We start from the raw sequence: 17,375 nt of genomic DNA, 5'->3' as shown, positions 1-17,375 counted from the left end.
TGAGAGCCAGCAGCAGGTGAATAGCAACACTAAATCATTTCAACAGCCTAAACACACGGGAATAAAGCAAAATCCAGCATCTACAGTGTTGTGTATGTATGCAAAAGCAAAGCTCACCACCAGTCCAAAAACTACAGAAGTCTCACAGAAAATGCCATAAACATGTAAAATACAACTGAAACTATTTTTCTGCTGTTGTGGTCAGGTCGGGTCTCCGAGCATGCGCTGGTGCCATGAATTGCTAAATTCCACCACACTGCACAACTCCCTTGGGTTCTGGATGGCACCCACCCAGGCAGACAACCAGTCCATCTCCACCTTTGAAAGTAAACATCTATCTTCTGAAACCCAATGAACCCTAGGCATTTCCTTGGCCTTTTTCAGTTGCTAGGATTCTGAACACTGAGCCACCTACGTACATACTGGACAGGGTTCTAGCTAGGACCATTTTAGTGCCGGGTAAATTATGTGATCGCGACTCATAGCTTCCACAGCCCCCCAAAGCTATAGGGTTTTATACCACTAAAACATTCTTGGCAAGCCTTAATTGAATTAATTTTGGGTGGTTTTGGACGTATTGAACACAATAATAATAATAAAAAAAATATATTTATGTTGTAATATTTGTAAGATCAAAGTTCTTTTTTGCATATTTCTGTTAAAGTCTAAGTTAATAAATTAAATAACATTGAAAATATTACAAACACATTAATATTTAATGGACATAGTATTTACTCTCTTCAAAAATGACACACAGTAGTTTTTAATCCAGTGAAGCAGGCAGTTTTTCTGTCACCCTGACAAGTTTTATTTGTTTGTTTTTTCCCAACAATTTGAGTGGGATTGCATTACTTTTTATTTTTAAACAATATAATATAATATACACCTAATTGTCAAACCTGCTGTTTTAAATGAAAAACTTTCTGAATCAGTTTCCCTTTCCTTTCACTGATGCAATGCCCCCCCTCTCTTTCTGAATGTATCTTCAGATACAGATACAGAAGGACCTCTGGAGGACTTTCATGGTGTTTTTTTTCTTTTCCAGCTCAGAGCGCAGCAGAGACGCTGTTTCCATCTGCGGCCGTTCACAGCTCTGTGGCCACAGAAAGCGCTGACTCTCTGATCTCTACTGTTTGCAATTTGATACGTAGAAAATTAGAAATATATTTCTTATTACTTTAATTATTGGTTGAAAATTGCAAAACTATGACACTATAAGCTTGAAATATGATCGAATTGGTACATTTTCAGAAACATTTCAGTTCATTTTTCAGAAATTCTGTACTGGGGGGCACAGCCAATTTGAACCCAAGAGCTGGGCGGAAATTTGCAGTATTGGGCGGACCGCCCGGCGCCACCCACTGTGGCTAGAACCCTTGTACTGGACCTTACCCAGAGAAATGTGTCTCGTGGTCCAGAATGTGCTCCATCACAATGCAAATGGTTTGTCTCATGTGAGTCACACTAAATAACTACAGTTGACACAAAGCCATTGTAGTGGCACCCAAGGATCTTCTAAAGAGACCTTGTACCAAAGACATCCAGTCATTGCCTAATGGTGCATTTACACATGAGCAAGACGCTACGAATGTCATTTTTCTGTCATTCGTGACACATTCCTGACATTCTTAACGTGACTTAACGCATCTGAATAGGTTTCTTAATAGTGCGTGTTGGTGCGTGATATTCTTGATATTCGTGGAGCATGTTTTTGTCTGTCAAAAAATCTTCCACGAATGTCACACACCACCCTCATTTCGTCTCACGTCGTGGAGGTCGCAACTGAGCGTATTGATCCGTCTTGATGAGTATTGATCCTTAATAGAACGTGACAACGTTCGTAGTGGTTCCTGTGATGGTTCTTGGAGCCCAAACTGTCACACGTTATAACGAAGTGACACGGAAACTGTCAAGTTTTGACACGACTTGTAACACGGCGTCACATTTCACTGCGCGCACGACGAATCGGTTTTCTGTCACGTGCGCACAATTAAACTCGGCTCCACAGCGTTCAGTTTGATGCAGGATGCCAAAGAGGAACAGTGACGCGAAGTCAGCCAAGTGTCGTTCCACAGTTCCTGCTGAAGCTCCTCAGGACGCTCCTGCAGGTGTTCCACCTGCTATTAATGAGCGGGAGAACGAGTCTGAGTCAGAGGAACCAGAGGAGCGAGAGGAGACTCACGTGCAGCCAGACATCTCTGCACCTCCTCCAGTCCGGCAGAGGAAGAAGCGCGCGCACAATTAAACCCTGCTGCACCACATTCAGTTTGATTGCTGACACCAAGTCGGCTAAAAGTCTCATTTCAGTGCTCCTCAGCGCGCTCCTGCAGATGTTCAACCTGCTGCATGTGCCTGATGTTTGGGAAAATGCGCGAGACGAGAGCCGCATGAAACCACGCATCTGGCTCTGTCCGTCTCCTCCTCCTCCTCTCTGCGCCACTCCATGGCACTGAGACCAAATACACATGCAGTCACAAAGTTCTTCGGAAAAACTGGAGCGATCTGGATGAATATGGGTGTGTGTGTGTGGAGACAATTCATCTCGTTCACAACGTGACAGAACTTAACGATGCGCTGTTAGCGCGCAACAGCGCGCAACAACGCGGAACACTATTCTTGACCGTGCGTAATGTTCCTGATAATTCTCCAGCAACATGTGCCATTAATCGTAACATGTGGTAACAGGTTGCAGCAGTTCCTGAGTACTCCTGACGCCTCTGCCCCGAATCATCACATTCGTGATCAGTGGCCAAGAATGTGTACTTCGTGGCATTCGTGACTAGTCGTCGTTATGTGTAAACGCAGCTTTAGGCCACGTCTCACAATCATGCAGTAAGGCAGGAAGAACCAGGACCCTAAAGACTTAGACCTTTGTTCTTCTGCAAACATACTGGCATCAACAACCACCTCTGTCCAGTGATTTCATGATTCCATAAGTTCTTTCCAGGCATCTCTCAAGGCCGAGGACCCACAAAAATGAAAGCCATTTCTCAAATAAGACATCTTGGCAGTGATTGTTCTGGGCTATCTGTGACATTTTCTATCAATGACAATATAATGAATTTAGCCAAGTTAAAATCAGCACTGGTGTAGATGACGTGGTAGAATTTAATGTGTATATGACTGATTAATTAGGCAAACATGGAATAGGGCTTTACAATAAAAATTATGTTGCCATATTTTTTAAATAAGAACATCACAATGACCAGAACATATTAATTAAAAAAGAAAGCAAAACAAGTTGAAGTAACCCACAACCATGGTCAGACCTTCTGAGTGTCCATGCAATAACTACAAACAAAATAGCAAAAAATAAGAAAATAGAAGAATCTGGTGGCAGCCAAAGTTTAGCAAGAGGATGGCGGGAATATCATTAATCCTAATGTGGTATCTACAGAGGCTAATGTAACACCTATAACCACTAGCAAGTAGAGACGTCTGTTTTATAGATCCTCACGTAAGATCTATCCTCAAGTAAGACAAGTACTCTAAGATAGATCCTCAAGTAGATCAGGTTTGGGAATGTTACCTCACAGAGCTGCTTTTGGTCTCAACTGGCAACCACCCAAACACCTTTGGGGTCCATTCTTATCTCACTACAACAATGTATCCGCTTCAGCTTCATTCAGTTGCTGGGGTTCTCAGTAACGACAATCCACATTCTCACATCAAACCTGTCACATTTTAACACAAAGCCCTTGTCGTGACCGAACAATCAATACATGACAATTTTGGTACCCCTTTCACATCAACCTTAATAAACTTAACCTTAACTGTAACCCAAACATAGATAAATGTTCCCAACCATGCATTTGACAAAAAGCCATTTTTGTACTACCCGAGGGTTCCCAGAGACATTTCATGGCCAAGGATATCTGATCTTGGGTCACTGTTTAGTATCTAGGTATCAATAGCATACTGTAAAACTGGAAGCACGTGAAGGTACATCATTGCTGTACCCTTCTGCCCAGCAACCTTATGACTCTCTAAGCTCCTCCCATATGTATTTTGAGCTCGTAATCAAGAGCTCCTGCAGACTTGCCTGTCACTGCTGACGTAAGTCTATGTTCCCTACAAGTTTAAAATAGAACAAGAAAATATTAGTTGGATGATAGTCTGTTATGACTGTTTTTTTTCTCACAAGGTTTTTCTTTTGCTTTCTTGGCAAACAGCCTTGGCTGCCCTGAACCCATTGTCAGGGAATTTGGCTTTGAAGTAAGAAAGAGAAAGGTACAGAAGCTCTTCATGAAGAACTTCTGAGTGAGATCAAAACCAAAAACTGTCATTGTTGGCAGTTGTTTGGATCCTGGTGTTGTGGGAACTTCTTTGCCTGTTTGTTTGTGCCGATCCTCTCTTGGGGAGAAGGGAGGAATCCTCCCACTTGATTGACCTTGAGTTCCAGAGTGGCTGGAGGACAGGTCACACAAAGACACAGTGTGATTGGGTCATCGTTGTCTCTGCCCAGATTTAGGGAATGAGCCAACTTTATAATTGACAGCTACATATGGTTGCCACGTCCTGCTTGGCTCAAGTCACAATGCCCTAAAAACATCCACTCAACAACATGTTTAACAACTAAACCAAGCAGGATGGGCTATATGGATTTAAAAAGAAAATGTCCCATAAAGGCCAGAGACTCTAAAAGAAAAGCAAAAGGTTGACCTTTGATGGAGTTCTTGTTTTTTAAGTGTGTGAGAGGTTGGAATTGGTGAGAAACACCATGAATTTACATAGGAGTCTGCAACTTCAAACGAGGTGGCTGACATTTGAATGGGCTGGTGGTGGGAGCCTCTCGTAGGGTTTTTGTTGCCATGCAGGGTGAGCCAAGGAAAGTGGGCACTTGCTGCTGGGATTTGTGTATAGACAGCTTGTCCTGTTTACTGGGCCGACAGGTTACCATAGGACCCTTACACAAACTGCAGACAAGACAAAGAAAGAGTGTGAGAAAAGCAGTCACACAGAGAGATGGAACCATTAAAAGGGTCCACAATATAATGTTAGATAGATCCCAAATGACTGCGAACTTTCCAGTAGTAACAGCAGAGAGTAGATGTGGTCTGTGAATTCGGGATGCCTGGTATTAATCCTCCAGGTTTAAATCACATTTTCCACCGCTTATTTAGAGCCACATCACATTCATCAGGTTAAGTACGTAAGCGAGCCAGATGCCACTCAGCCTAGCCACACCCTGCAGTTCTTCTTGGGAGATGCCAGGACATACCCAGGCCACATGGGATACATAATCCTTCCAGCATCCTCAAGGTTTAAGAATAAAACTAATTAATATACCAACAAAATAATACAATTCAAAAACCTCTGTAGATCTGCCAAAGTCTTATTCTGTCACCTTGTACGGTATACCAAAGTACTTTTGTGGAACTCGGCCAGGGAGCAAAGCTTTCTGGTGTACGTGTATAGTAGTCTGGCCTCTTTCACTGGGGTCCAATCACATGCAGTTTAAAATAGTTACATAGACACGCTGCTGTGTGGACTAACTGCTCACAAGGACTTGTGAGCAAAGCAGTTTTTGGTTGTAGCTCAAGATGTATTGAGTACCAACTCCTGGTCCAAAATATCAATTTGAAAAATTACATTTTTATATTTTAGACAATTTGCACTGATATTAAATAAACTTCTTAGCTTTGTGTATAAAATACAAGCAGTAAGAAAATATGTGTTAAAGACATGAGAATCTAAACAAATGCATGCAGACTGTAAATTTATTGTTATATAGATGTTAACGCAACTTTTGGCATGTATTGCAGTTTATGTCAGTGTTGTTTAGTAGCATAAAATATCTTTACTTATACTTATTCCAAGGCCAAGGGGATGCCCATATTTCATTGGGGAGCTTCTATCTTATTTAAACGTCATTAGCATATCTCACTAATTAACTCTCTAGTGAACCAAGCTACACTCAAAAAACTGACTCATTAGATGAACTCAATTCGATTATGAGCAGGACTTCCATCTAATAAATATATGCAACCCCAACTAAATGAAATTAAATTATCTTACATGGATGTGCTCTATTTGAGTTTGGGCTACAAATATTTATTAGATGGAACTCCTGCTCATAATCAAATTGAGTTCATCTAATGAGTCAGTTTTTTGAGTGTATGTTAATAACCAAAATGACTAAGTGGGGTCATTCATGACTCCGATATATTTTATACTTTTTAAAATGGCTGTTTGTGTTTATCATACCTATACTGCTTCCTTTATCCATGACAGATATTTTGAAATGTTATCATTAATTTGATTTTATATGATAAAATCAAAGCCTGTAATGTTAAAATAAAAAAAATTACATATCTTTCTGGAATCATAAGTAACCCTATATAACTTTTACGTTGTCCTTGCACAAGAATGGAACAATTCCTGTAAATAAAAGAAATAAAAAATGGGGAGGGGCGGGTGGAGCTTCCCATTGGGATGCAAAGTGTGTCCAAACTTATAACTGGTACTACAACGTATATACACATATTCACCTTAATTATAACAATGATGCTGAGAGCAGCTAAACCAAATTGAAAACATTACCAGACAAAGCTCAACTCCTCACTCGGCTCCATGCAGGTATCACTGGGTACCTTCTGCATCTGCACACTGACACACTGTCAGAAGTGTTGCTGTGACATCGGTATGTGGACGACTTCTGGCATAAGAACGTGCCGCTACATGATGCTCTACTATACTAGTTGTTAAAACTTTCCTTCACAAACTCGTGTGCATTTGTTAAGCTTGGCAACTAAAATTATTCTCCCTCTAATGGCCTGGATTTCACTTTATAATGAGTTAATTTCAGATTGTGACCCTAATCTAAAACATGACTCAAAACAGGAAAAAAAAGGTCCAGAAATACACCTGGACAGCTGTACAGAAATGTCAGACCACGTCCAACCATAACAGTGTCAACATGATGAGGAATAAATGTGAGATCAGCAGACAGGGACCCCCCCCCCCCCCCCCCCCCCCCCCGCTCCTGACACAGAACACCTGTCTGAGTGAGGATATGCTCTGGAATGAGTGTAAGGCTCCAGGGAGAGCAGGAGGAAATGTGAGCGTCTGTACAGTATAACGCAGGCAAGGTCATGAATGAGATGAATCCAAACTTCGATTACACATCTATTTGCACTTTCTTTGAGCCAGACTGTTCGCGAGCCCATCCGCTTCCTCCTACAAAGACTCAACACTTCTGTCTTTGCGCTTTTGCTCCCCTTCCAAACTGTTCCCTTTCCCTGCCTGGCTGCTGCTCCGCTGGCTGGCTGACGAGCTGTGCTGCCTGGCTCGGTGGCTGCTGCCCTGTCTATCAGTCTATTTCCAGGCTTGGGGCCCGGTGCCGAGGCAGGCAGGCAGGCAGTCAGGCGGTGTGGTGGAGGGCAGAGGAGTTGATGCGTGTGTCAGAGAGGCGCTCTCCCACATTCCCCCGGCGGCTGGCAGCAGGCCGGGCTTGTGGAGGAGGGCGGGGCGTGTGGAGGTGGTGGGGGGAGGTTCACCTCTTTCTCACGACCTCTCAGGTTCCTGCACTCATCTGGGAGCTATTCATTTCCTGCCAGAAAACAGCCTTCCCCTGCAACTGCAGGAGGTTGGGGAGGGAGGGTGGAGTGCACGGGGATGGAAGGAAGAGGAGGGGAGAGGCGCTTGGCTTCAAAATGAGTCCAGGGCTTGGTACAGCAAGCCCTGGACTTAAATCATAAAGCTCTCGCTTGTATGGGCTGCAATCAAAGACAGGCCCAGTGACAGCCCGGGAGAGAGAGAGAGAAGAACCATGAAAGAAAGAGAGAGAGAACCATATGGTAGCACTTAGGGAGCCAAGAAGGAAGCAGAGGGGTCCCCCCCCACTTTTGCTCCCTGCATGCACGCGGAGTGTGGGAAAAGTTAATGGACACGCATGGCAGCTAACCCCCTGGTCGTGTTGTGACATGTGTGCGGTCACTCCAGCAGCTCGGCCACTGCGCTGGGTAATTGGAGAGGCTCGTAAAGCTGTTCTCCAGAGGGGGAAGAGACCGCCGATGATGTCGGAGGGTGTTGGGGCCGCAGGAAGGGAGGAAAGGAAAGGGAGCGGGGGCGTGGGAGGGGCTTAGAGGAAAGCTGCTGCAGCAGCTGGGTGTTGTCCGGGTCACACCACGTGCCTCCCAGACATCCAAGCGCACCCAGCTGCAGCCTGCGGGCGGGGGGGTATTGAGCGACAGGAAGCTCAGCGCTGGTCGGAGCACAGCTGGAACGTTGTTTGTGTATATGTGTGTGAGACCGGCTCTGGCCCACAGGTGTCCCGCCGCCGTTACCCCATGTGGTACATGGCTTTTTCCTTGAACTCCCTCCTCCCCATCACCACCCACCTTAACTCCTCATTGCACCTCACCCACTGTGCCCTTTGGCCAGGCCTGTCCTCACCCAGCTCCCCCTTCACAAACACAACTCATATGCACGCACAGAGGCACATGGCTTCAATCACATACAGATATATGCCCCCCCCCCACCACACACACACACACACACACACACACACACACACACACACACACACACACACACTGCCGCCGTGGCCGTTTTGCACAAAAAAAAAGGTGTGATGGAAATTCAAAATGATGGCACTTATCCACACTTTGTGCCTCTTAGCGCACGCATAATTGCAAACACCTGCAACCCCCCCCCCCCCCCCCCCCCCCATTCCTCTATCCCAATCACCCCCCCCCCCCTTTCAAAGTAAGGCCACACTCAGATAGCTGGAGGGGTCACACGCACTTCAGCAGAGCAGCAGAGCGCTACCACATGACTCAGCGGCGGTGCCTTTAACGCGTTCTTCTGCTATGGACCCCTCTGCAGCATCACTTCCTCCCTCCGCCGTGATTAAAGACACAACCTGAAGGCCCCCCCCCCATCACACGCTGCCCTAACAGAAGGAAAACATGTTGATGACTTTTTACAGGCTCGATCACTTTATATTAGCTGCTTGTTAAGAAGTCATCTCTGATTTTTAATGGGAGGAGCTGCTTTATCTGCATTCCTCGGAGGATGACGTCATATTCGGTCCAAACTGCACCTCTTTTACATAAAAGGATGCTCTTTGGGCTCTGCATCCAGCAGTGACTCACCTGATCAGCTGATTTAGACTATTTATACACAAATATATCCTCCAAAAATGTTTTCTTTTTCTTTTTTAAACTCCAAACTGGAGGAGATGAACATTTCTTAAATTGGAGCCATACAGGCTGCACTCATTGATCCGCCAAAAAACAAATCAGACTGCAATGCAACCATGTGTTGCTAGATGGCGTAAGTGACTTCAACAAAGAGCCACAGATTGCACTGTCAGTCTGACAGCACCAAATCACCAAATACTGATTATTTACAGCATTTACTGTCTCTGATTCAGTCGCACATAAATCTTTTGATAATCAATAAATTGATAATTGCAAGGGTTGAATAAGAAATGCAGTTACTGGATATAAAGTCGTTTTTTTTTTTTTTTAATTCCTGATTAAGCGTTCAAAGTTTGAAAGACATTGACTAAGTTTGAATTTCTGGATTAATATTTGTTTTAGGAAAATTATTTTCCCAAAGAAAACAAATCATAGGCCACTCCACACTGAAAAAGTGAAACTTGCACAAACTTCAAAAAGTGTTTTTTTTTATAAACTATTTATTGGATTATCACAAAATATATTTATAGTATGGTTGAAACCTTAAATTATAAATATACTTTGTGACAGTGACAGTATCCAAGTTTCACTTTTGTCTCTGTGATGATTGTAAAACCGCCTTTAAAGCTTTAAAAGTTTGCTGGTGGCAGATTAAGAGTGCACAAGTCATAGTAGTGCTGTTTTGACGCACATTAACACATCTGAAATCGAAACTATTTTCAATTTTACGCATGATGAAGATGGCTTTTGACTTTTTCCTCCAAATCAAAACCGCAAGCAGCAGCTCTGGTTTTAATATCATTACAAATTTATTTGTCTTCCAAAATGAAGAACAGCATATAAGAGCATTGAACATATCTTTGGCATCACACAGTTAAAAAACAAACAAAAAAACAATCAAACAATATATTTATAAAAAAATGCAGTGAACGGACTTCCACATTACGAATCTCATTTCAATATGAACTTTACTCCCTTGGTAGCTGTACAAATATAGTGCATACTCTTTCCATTTGCAAGAATAAGAAAAAAAGAAGATTCAAAGCAACGTTTTCTAATATTGAACAAGGAGGAAACTATTAAGCGTCTTTAAAATCCGCCCCTCTCACCAGGGCCGCCACACTGAGTCCGTGTTGCCTGACGGGGCTCCGGGAGAAACGGCAGCAGGCACGGGCACCGGCGTGCTGACACTGTTTGGGTACACGGGGATAACGGGGCCGTTTGGCGCAAAAGCCGCATTCGGTATGAGGAAAGCAAACTGTCCGTCTGTGGCAGGCACGATTTGGAAACCGCCGTACACTTTGGTGGCGTCTGAAGGCAAGCTGGCCGGAGAGGAGCTCCCTTTACAAGACACCGCATTCATGGGCAGAACCTGCGGGGAGGAGCTGGGGATTTGCACCATGGACTGGCCGAAGGAGGGGTGCGTCGGACCCGCCGTGGAGGTGAGCTGGTGCTGGTGTTGGCTGGGGTAGTTCATGGCGTTGATCTGCGTCATACAGTTGGCCAAGTGTCCGAGGAGCCGCGTCCTGACCTCCGTGTTAACACCTTCGCAGGTAGACAGGAATCGCGTGACTTCATTCATGCACTCGCTGAAACCAGCTCGGTATTTTCCCAAAACTGTCGGGTCGGTGTTCAGGACGGCTGCGGAGAAAACAGGCACAGTTAAGTATATTGATCCCCCACAACGCGCACGGGTTACACGAATTAGTACCGCGAGATGGCACTCACCGGTCATCTGAGCCCTCTGCAGGTTCCGGAGATGCTTCACGGTCATCTCCAGGATGTCCGCCTTCTCCAGTTTGGAGTGTCTGGAGCTCTGAGAAGTAGAATACACGAGGTTAGAGATTATTCGATCACTTTTTGGAGCAGTTATGCACTGCATCTTTAAAAAATTGAAAGACCCAAGATAACGCTTCAACATACATCTTTTTTCAGCGCATCCAGGATGAGAGTTTTGAGTTGCCCCAGGCTCTCATTGATTCTGGCTCGTCTCCTCTTCTCCATGATCGGCTTGGATGACTATAAACAAATCAAAATAACAGAAACAATTAGAACTGTCATTTTTGTTTCGTGCGTAAAAGAGAAAATTCATAGTGCGTCTAACGAATCAGTGCGTAATTACGCACAGCGCGAAACGTTGTAAGATATTTGTTAGATGACAGCCAGCTGAAAGATTTAAATACCAACCTTTCTGTGCTCAGAGGCTGTCTTGGGTTTATCTGGCGTTGTATTCATGCTCGCCGGGGTTGCAGCCACCGGGGAGGAGGATGTTTTTTCCATCATATCTGCAGGCATCTTGTTAGAAATATCCCACAAAAATACAATTTTAAAAAGGTAAATTAGGGTCCACCGGTGTAGGAAACAACGTTGGCGAGTGAAGGAAAAATAAACTTTCCTCACACACACACACACACAATCCTGAGATATATTAAGTTAAAGATCCGGTGCAGCGATGCGCAGAAGCAGCAGTCATCGGCAGCGGATGCAGCGTCTGTCTGTCGGACCCTCCGCGTGTGGCTTGTATTTATATCTCACACTGCACGCGAACGGCTCGTGTGAAACTTCCCAAACTTTCTTTCCCACAGTAACTTTCCACCAATCAGGGCGAGGGACACGCGGCCCGAGGGAGGACGGCTCGTGGTCGGCGCCCTCCCATTGGTTGTTTGGCCGCTGGAGCTGGCGGCCAATGGCGCGCGGCCCGGGTTCAGGGCGCAGCCAGCCGGGGAAACCGCGTTCAGGCTTCAATCATCACGCCGTTTACATATTAACAGAGCCGGCGGAGAGACTTTTGACGCTGCTTATGATAAAATACCGATAACAATAACGACACTAACCCCATAAATGTAAAACAGAACTCCAAAAAATTAAGATGATCGCAACATTTTATCCAATCTTCTGCCTGTTGCCATAAAAGTTCATGTCAAACCGAAGTAAAAGGAAAACTAAAATACAACTGTTGCATGTTTTGGAACCACTGGTCTTGATATCTGATCATCTCATCATGCGTCAGACACAGGATGCAATTTTTATTTTTAACCAAACGTCACCGTTAATTATAGATGAGAAGCAGCGCAGCGGCTCACAACAAAAAAACCATTTTATTTTATAATTTAATTTAACTCCCTCAGATGAGGAGACACCACGACCACGATCGATTTCCACGTTGTTTACAGCTGCACCCCCCCCCCCCCCATCTCCGGGCTTAAACAATTTTGGCGTTTTGTCATCCGTCGGTGTTGTGACTGTGGAGCACGTGCCAGGATGTTTTACGAGCGCGGTGGTTGGAGGTTTGGCTGCCGCGCTGCCGGGAGCCCGGCGGGCCAGGGAGCGTGGAGGCGCGTGCGTGTGTGTGTGTGTGTGTGTGTGTGTGTGTGTGTGTGTGTGAGAGAGAGAGAGAGAGAGAGAGAGAGAGAGAGAGAGAGAGAGAGAGAGAGAGAGAGGAGAGAGAGAGAGAGAGAGAGAGAGAGAGAGGAGGCGGTGGTTTACATTAGAGGAGAAGGTAAATAGCAGCTGCTGTTTTAAAAGCCTGGGAAAACCACGCCTACAAAGGAGAGCTGGATCGAGCTTCCTTATCGGAATGTGAGCCAGAGCAGAGATATTTGTGAGCGCGCAGAGCTCACACGATCAGAACGCTGCTGCCTCCTCCTCCTCCTCCTCCTCCTCCTTGTCCTCCCTGCCGCCTGTGATCGCCACACAGCGGTCAAGGGTTTTTATAGATTCCAGGTCATAATTTCATTTCCTTATCTTTATTGCGGTCGCACAGACACAGTAAGAGAGGACGAGCAATAAATAATAATAAAAAGAGAGGCTGGAATTGCGCCATATAAGTTTTATTGAGGTTGGGGAGCGGGGGGGGGGGGTGCATCGCGCAACATTTTGCAGGTTGTGAGAGTGTTTGCGCAGGAAAGTTCACACGGACTTGCGCTGCCTGTTTCAAGTTTAAAGCATCTTTGACAAACACATCAGAAAGAACGACCGCACAACGCAGATCAACTCACTTTAGAGGGCTGCTCCCCCCCAAACCCAAATCCAGCCCAGAGCTGAGCGCACACACCTCCAGCTGTTGCGCAGACCGCGACACGTGGCGCGCAGGCGACCAGGGGAAGGCGCTCCTCTCGCCGGCTTGCCGCCCGGATCTGCGGGGCGTCTCCGGCGGCTGGCCGCAAAGATCGTGAATTTGATAGGCAGCACGAAGGTTCACGTCAGAGGATGGTTTCAGGTTCTCTCCGAGGCTCCAGTCCAACACGCAGCCATAAATTATGTCTGCAAACGTGACAGCTTCCAAAAATGGATCACATTATAGACTGGAGAATTCATTTGAAGCTGCAGGCTGTGCGAATATGTTCACATTACCAGCTGAAGTGACCCAAATTGTACACAAATCTCTCGTTTTTGTTATATTTCATTTATTTAATTTGTACTTGTGCTCTATGTTCACATTTGTGGTTGAAGTGACCTGAATCAAATTCATTGCCAGATTTTTTTTTGTACCCTTCACATCTGGACAATTAACATTCACATGTTAACTGTATTCACGTTCACGTGTGTGTGTGTGTGTGTGTGTGTGTGTGTGTGTGTGTGTGTGTGTGTGTGTGTGTGTGTGTGTGTGTGTGTGTGTGTGTGTGTGTGTGTGTGTGTAGACAAGACAACTCAAAAACAGATTGACAGAGTTCCTTCAAACCTGGTGGGAATAATACTTGGATAGATATCTAGAGCTGATTAGATGGGGGTAGTTCAGTCAAAGGTAAAGGAAAACAATATTCAAAACCTACTTTTTCTGTATAGCTCAACAACCAAGAACTCTTGATGCATGATCTAAAGCATATATAAGCGAGAGCTGTGTTCAGGTGCTCGGCAGTAAGTTGGACTCGTTTCCAGTGGGGGTTGGTCTCCACCAGGGCTAAGCCCTGTCACCAATCCTGTTTGTGATATTCATGGACTTTTTTGCATTTGTGCAATATCTCTAAAATTAGAAAGGTCTTGTCTCAGAGTGATGCTGAAAAACTAATTCATGCATTATTTCCTCTAGGCTGGACTATTGTAATTCATTATTATCAGGTTGTTCTAAAAGTTCCCTGAAAAGCCTTCAGTTAATTCAAAATGCTGCAGCTAGAGTACTGACGGGGACTAGAAGGAGAGAGCATATCTCACCCATATTGGCCTCTCTTCACTGGCTTCCTGTTAATTTTAGAATAGAATTTAAAATTCTTCTTCTTACTTATAAGGTTTTGAATAATCAGGTCCATCTTATCTTAGGGACCTCATAGTACCATATCACCCCAATAGAGCGCTTCGCTCTCAGACTGCAGGCTTACTTGTAGTTCCTAGGGTTTGTAAGAGTAGAATGGGAGGCAGAGCCTTCAGCTTTCAGGCTCCTCTCCTGTGGAACCAGCTCCCAATTCAGATCAGGGAGACAGACACCCTCTCTACTTTTAAGATTAGGCTTAAAACTTTCCTTTTTGGTAAAGCTTATAGTTAGGGCTGGATCAGGTGACCCTGAACCATCCCTTAGTTATGCTGCTATAGACTTAGACTGCTGGGGGGGTTCCTATGATGCACTGAGTGTTTCTTTCTCTTTTTGCTCTGTATGCACCACTCTGCATTTAATCATTAGTGATTGATCTCTGCTCCCCTCCACAGCATGTCTTTTTCTTGGTTCTCTCCCTCAGCCCCAACCAGTCCCAGGAGAAGACTGCCCCTCCCTGAGCCTGGTTCTGCTGGAGGTTTCTTCCTGTTAAAAGGGAGTTTTCCTTCCACTGTAGCCAAGTGCTTGCTCACAGGGGGTCGTTTTGACCGTTGGGGTTTTTTCCGTAATTATTGTATGGCCTTGCCTTACAATATAAGGTGCCTTGGGGCAACTGTTTGTTGTGATTTGGCGCTATATAAATAAAATTGATTTGATTTGATTTGATGGACAGGATATTGAGGTGTGGGGGGGGTTCCGGTTTGGTGGTCTCAGAGTCTCGTCACTGCTTTTTGCAGATGATGTGGTCCTGTTGGCTTCATCGGCCGGTGACCCTCAACACTCACTGGATCAGTTCCCGGCCGAGTGTGGAGCGGCTGGGATAAGGATCAGCACCTCCAAATCTGAGGCCATGGTTCTCAGCAGGAAACCAATGGATTGCCTACTACAGGTAAGGAATGAGGTCTTGCCCCAAGTGAAGGAGTTCAAGTACCTTGGGGTCTTGTTCACGAGCGAGGGGACAATGGAGCGGGAGAGTGGCTGGAGAATCGGCCCAGCAGGGGCGGTGTTGCATTCACTCTACTGTATTGTTTTGACAAAAAGGGAGCTGAGCCAAAAGGTGAAGCTCTCGATCTTCTGGTCAATCTTTGTTCCTACTCTCACCTATGGTCATGAGGGTTGGGTCATGACCGAAAGAACTAGATTGCGGGTACAAGCGGCTGAAATGGGCTTCGTTAGGAGGGTGGCTGATGTCTCCCTTAGAGATCAGGTGAGAAGCTCAGTCATCCATGGGAAGCTGTTCCTTTGCATTGATAGGAGCCAGCTCAGATGGTTTGGACATCTGGTTAGGATGCCTCCTGGGCATGTACCTGAGGAGGCGCCAGGCACCTCCATCTGGGAGGAGACCCTGGGGTAGACCCAGGATTTGGTGGAGAGATTATATCTCCACACTGGCATGGGAACACCTTGGGATCCCCCAATCAGAGGTGGTCAGTGTGGCACAGGAAAGCGAAGTCTGGGTTCCCTGCTGGAGCTGTTACCCCAGCGACCCAATCCCTGATAGGCAGTTGAAGATGAGTGATGGTTGGTATAAATGACTTCATAATGAAGTCATACAAAAGTCATACGATGAAATCATACATAGTCAAAAGCACTATTACAGACATGTTGATATTTTTAAGAGCAAACATAAAACCCATCTGTTTCTCCAGGCATTCAAACTTAGTAGTGAGAGGGCTGTTTTATGACCACTGTGTGTGTTTTAGTGCTATTTTATTGTGATGTACATTGTATTTATCACAGAATTTTTACCTGTGTGTGCCTTTGTGAAGCACTTTGTGACTTCCCTTATCTGTGAAAGGTGCTATATAAATAAACATTACTTACTTACTTAATTACTTACTATATATTTACTTGTACATTTAAATCACAGTGTGTAGAGTGAGCAGAGTATGCATCAGCCCTCTGATGCCTTTAATTATATATGCAGGTGGTCCAAATGTAATTAACATCTTTTTTGCTTGGGATTGCCACAGCAGATCTGACATATGGACCTGCATGTTTGACATAGAATGACCTTCCTGTTGGAACTCCAGATGCACACGGAGTATGGTGCTTGTGTAGTGTTGAACCAGGTACCTTGTTCTTGCAACACTGTGCTGCCAAATTACCCCACCCCCCCCACCCCATTATATGCACGTTCACAATACTCAGAAAACATCAGATGACTGTTGTGATTGCAATCACAGCAGTCACATTGCCTGTCATTAGATATAACACAACTGGGGCTACAAGCAAAAGTAAATCGAGCAGGCAGGGAACTTGGGCAACGTCCGGGTGTGAGTGAGATCTCAAAGACATTCGTGATGGTGGTGTGAACATTGTAAATCTGATTTGAGGCACATGTGGTGCTAGATCTGATTTAGATCTGATTCATATCAGATTTCTGTGTGACTGTGGTAAGAACAGTGAGTTCAGATGCAGGTCACTTCCAAATGTGAATGTGAACTAAAAAAAAAAAGAAAAAAAAATAATATTCAGGTCACTTCACTTCAGCCAGTAATGTGAATCGAGCCACAGATGTGAACTTGAGAAAGCCACTTATTTGTTCTGTTAATATGAGTAAGTGAAACATGGAAATGTGAGTGAAACCACACACTTGCGCTGCAGTTTGTTAGCCAGGAGCTCGTCTGTACAGGTGCCCAAACCGCATGTAATCCTCAATATCCTCCACATGAAACAAAGCAGCCTCTGTCACGTCGCTGTCTTATTGGTTGCGAGGTGCACACCTGAGTCATTCCTTCCCACACAATAGCACTGACAGACCTTCAAAACAAGCGTACCGAAGTGAACAAGACAGAGTGAAGGTTTTGAAATGCTCCCTGCCTCAGTGACTTTCTCACGCTCATGTTGCAAGAGGTCTCTGACAGTGAAATGAGTCACAGCGGCCCGGGTCCGCCGGGCCCTCCCTTTTCCCGCGAGTTAAACATCTTATCGGGTGCACCTGGCTGCCGTCGGTCCCCTGAGTGTTACCCGTTGCTGTGTGT

At 45.1% G+C, this 17,375-nt stretch overlaps 1 protein-coding gene and 1 long non-coding RNA gene across 2 annotated transcripts; one reads left to right on the top strand and one right to left on the bottom strand.

Moving 5' to 3' along the window:
• Positions 1-217: 217 nt before the first annotated feature.
• Positions 218-15,288, top strand: LOC117518740. The gene is made up of 3 exons (XR_004563060.1): positions 218-228; positions 6,412-6,417; positions 15,185-15,288. It is a non-coding gene; the product is annotated as an uncharacterized LOC117518740 (long non-coding RNA).
• Positions 9,932-11,656, bottom strand: LOC117518739 (transcription factor HES-1-B-like). The gene is made up of 4 exons (XM_034179959.1): positions 11,334-11,656; positions 11,070-11,165; positions 10,875-10,962; positions 9,932-10,787 (listed from the first exon to the last, which is right to left on the bottom strand). Exons 1-4 carry the CDS (start codon positions 11,439-11,441, stop codon positions 10,252-10,254), a joined length of 828 nt encoding a protein of 275 aa, XP_034035850.1. The 5' UTR covers positions 11,442-11,656; the 3' UTR covers positions 9,932-10,251.
• Positions 15,289-17,375: the final 2,087 nt, after the last annotated feature.

Source organism: Thalassophryne amazonica, chromosome 10 (assembly GCF_902500255.1).
Source record: "Thalassophryne amazonica chromosome 10, fThaAma1.1, whole genome shotgun sequence".
Taxonomy (NCBI): domain Eukaryota; kingdom Metazoa; phylum Chordata; class Actinopteri; order Batrachoidiformes; family Batrachoididae; genus Thalassophryne; species Thalassophryne amazonica.
Note: the sequence above shows the minus strand (reverse complement) of the source record. Positions and strands in the feature narration are given on the sequence as shown.

Bases quoted from the DNA above. Each gene is read 5' to 3' on its own strand.
- LOC117518739 (XM_034179959.1), bottom strand. From the start codon at position 11,441: ATGCCTGCAGATATGATGGAAAAAACATCCTCCTCCCCGGTGGCTGCA. The intron at 11,166-11,333 runs GTTGGTATTTAA...ATTTGTTTATAG, and splicing joins CAGCCTCTGAGCACAGAAAG to TCATCCAAGCCGATCATGGA. The intron at 10,788-10,874 runs GTGAGTGCCATC...TTTTCTCCGCAG, and splicing joins GCAGAGGGCTCAGATGACCG to CCGTCCTGAACACCGACCCG.